Source organism: Lolium perenne, chromosome 5 (assembly GCF_019359855.2).
Source record: "Lolium perenne isolate Kyuss_39 chromosome 5, Kyuss_2.0, whole genome shotgun sequence".
In the NCBI taxonomy this organism is placed as follows: Eukaryota; Viridiplantae; Streptophyta; class Magnoliopsida; order Poales; family Poaceae; genus Lolium; species Lolium perenne.
In genome coordinates, this window is record NC_067248.2 from 242,367,297 (window position 1) to 242,370,366 (window position 3,070).

Here is a 3,070-nt window from a genome sequence, read left to right on the forward strand (position 1 = left end):
GGAAATACAAAAAAATTCTAACAAAAGGATACACTATTGTAATACTACTATTTTACTACCATTTTCTGTCAGAAATTTGTCTTTTTTATATTGTTCGAAATGCAAAGTATTTTTTAACGGAACTTTTTTTTACATACACCTCACCTGTATATATCTATCTATATATTTAACGTTATAATTTTTTGAGACTTAGAAGCGTGAGATTTTAAAGTTCAAAAAAATCTGAAATGGGAGAAGAGCATTCGTGCCCATGTGTCGACGACACTTTCCGCTTTTGTTTTCGGGTGTAACTAGTTCTCACCCTACGGAGAGCAGTAGGGCCAACGGTCACCTTCTTCCTCCTCTCGTGTGTGCCCCCGCCTCAACCTAAACCCTAGAAACCATTCTTGTCGTCGTCACCGGCTTTGGCTCGGCGATGCTCCTCCGCCTCCTCCCTCCGAATCTTGGCGCGATCCAACGGCTATGGATCCTAGTGAGCCATAGCTTAATTCTTGGTATATTGAGAATTAGCAGAACAGTTTGTTTTCGGTACATACTTCAAAATCAATTAAATGGAAGGTTTGAGTTTGAATTTTGACCGGGTCGATCCGAGAAGAAATGCGGAGAAATGCAGCTGTGTATCAGTATCACTATGGCTAGCGCGCCCAACAGCTTGGATGCGACGATGTAACAACAATTATTGGCTTCAAAGAGTCGTCACATCACGTCGGTTGCGTATGGGTCGAGGTGGAGCCCCACCGCCGACACCAGCGGCACCCCACGCCGCGCCGCCAGCCACACCTTCACCGTCCGGCCGGCGACGGGGCGGGCCAGCCGGTGCAGCCGCTTATGCCCCACCGTGGTGCCGCTCGCCACGGCTACGCCGTCCACGAACACCTGGTGCCGCTCCACGCGCTGCCCCAGCGCCACGTGCTCCTGGATCCTCACCACGTTGAACGGCCGCGCCGACGCCGCCGGCCGCCGCAGCTCGATCCAGTACCCGTTCTTGCGCCCGTCCTCCGCCGTCGGCGCCCAGTACGTGTCGTCGGACCCGTCGAGCACCATGCGCGCTTCGAAGCCGACGCCGCGCTCGCTGCTGGCCCTCGCCGCGCTGCCTTTCGCCAGGTCCGTGCCGAAGATACGCGTGAGGGCGGCGCGGAACTCGCGGAGCCTGGCGATGTCGGCGTCCTCCACCACGCCCGTGGTGTTGGGCGGCGCGTTCAGCAGCAACACGCAGTTCCGGCCCACCGAGTTGTAGTATATCTTGAGCAGCTGGCTCAGCGGCTTGGCCGTCTCGTTCCTGTGCCAGAACCACCCCGGCCGGATCGACACGTCGCACTCCGGCGGCACCCAGTCCGTGCCCCGCGGGTCGCCGGCGTTGAGATACCTAGCACGCACGCACGGAATTTGTCCATAAGTAACTAACAGAACAGAGCAATTCACGGCCATGCATGACGCATGCGTAGACTTACTCCTCAATGCCGGCGTCGCCGATCGTTATGGAGGAGCGGTTGACGGTGGACCAGCAGGTGGGCCCGGCGGAGCCCTGCTCGTCGCCGACCCAGCGCACGTCGGGGCCGGCGTCGGAGAAGATGTTGATGGCGCCCTGCAGCTGCCTCACCGTCTGGAACCACTCCTGGAAGTGGTACGTCATCTTGGTCACGTTCTTCCCCTGCGCGCCGTCGAACCAGATCTCGGACACCCTCCCGTACCTACACCGCAACCGTACGCGCGTCAACCAACAACAATGGCGGGAAGTAATCTTTGCGAGGAATCATGGACAGAGCACTTGGCTCACCCGGTGAGGAGCTCGTGGAGCTGGGCGAGGTAGTACTCGTTGTACTCGACCTCGCGGCCGTAGCGCTCGTCGTGGCGGTCCCACGGCGAGAGGTACAGTCCGGCGTCGATTCCCCGGGAGTGCGCTGCGTCGGTGAACTCGCGCACGAGGTCGCTGGCGCCGCCGTGCCAGGGGCTGGCGCGCACGGAGTGGGCCGTGTAGGCGGAGGGCCAGAGGCAGAACCCGTCGTGGTGCTTGGCGACGAGGATGGCGAGCGAGGCGCCGGCCGCCACCGCCGCGTCCATCCACTGGGTGGCGTTGAGCGCGGACGGCGCGAAGAGGGACGGGTGCTCGGCGCCCGTGCCCACCTCCGAGTCCGTGAAGGTGTTCATCCCGAAGTGGAAGAACATGATCACCTCCCGCCGCTGCCACGCCAGCTGCGCCGCGTTCGGGATCGGCAGCACCGGCAGCGGCGGCGGCACGTGCGTCGCCGATGCCGCCATCATCATGCCGGCGGCGAGAACGGCTGCCGCCAGTCGCAGTAGCGATGCGCCTCTCATGGTGTCTTCCCCTACGGGCTACGGACCGGCCTCCTCCGTCGTCGAGGCGAGTCAAGTGGAGCCGATATATAGTGGCAACGGCGGAGAAGAGATACGTGACGGGAGGACACGACGACGAAGCCTTGGCAGGGACGCACGTGAGTCTGCGTAATGCGGCCATGCATGGAGTTACAGGGCGGCGTGGCGCGCAGAAGAGATCAAACAGCTGGGATCGAGTTCAGTTATTTCGTTCCTTGATTTAGAACACAAATGACCCGGGAATCGGGATTCAGTTTCAGTGCGCAGGGCCTCATTGGGGAATGGAGTGGCGTTCGAACCAACTCAACAAACGAACGTGCTGATTGACGATCTCCTGCTTGACACCTTAACCATCAAAACTAGATGATTCCCCGCGCCTTGCAGCGGGAATCAGTAGAAACATATTTTGAGTTAGTAAAGTTTAGAACATACCAATGTCAGAGCAGGTTAGACAAACCAACTTGAAGTTTGAAGAACTATGAGTTCGTCGTTGCGTTCAGAAGAAGTATTCAACAGCTAGTTTCAAAATATGAACAAAGTCATGAAATATGGCTGATAAATTATTAGTTCTATATATTCTGTCAAACCTTTTGACAATTATAATGATAGGGGAAAAACATTTAGCAAGAAAATCAACTGGTCGGTAATATGGTATAAGGTGGATGCTTAAAATTGTTGATTCCATTCCGGCCCCCCATCGTTCTGCAGCATTCTATCGGACTATATCTCCATTGCA

The 3,070-nt window shown here is 56.8% G+C and overlaps 1 protein-coding gene across 1 annotated transcript; it reads right to left on the reverse strand.

Annotated features, from left to right (window-relative positions):
• Nucleotides 1-598: 598 nt before the first annotated feature.
• Nucleotides 599-2,351, reverse strand: LOC127302470 (alpha-L-fucosidase 1). Its single transcript, XM_051332942.2, has 3 exons — nucleotides 1,778-2,351; nucleotides 1,452-1,691; nucleotides 599-1,366 (listed from the first exon to the last, which is right to left on the reverse strand). The coding sequence occupies exons 1-3, from the start codon at nucleotides 2,314-2,316 to the stop codon at nucleotides 697-699; spliced, it is 1,449 nt and encodes a 482-aa protein (XP_051188902.1). The 5' UTR covers nucleotides 2,317-2,351; the 3' UTR covers nucleotides 599-696.
• Between the last annotated feature and the right edge of the window lie 719 nt (nucleotides 2,352-3,070).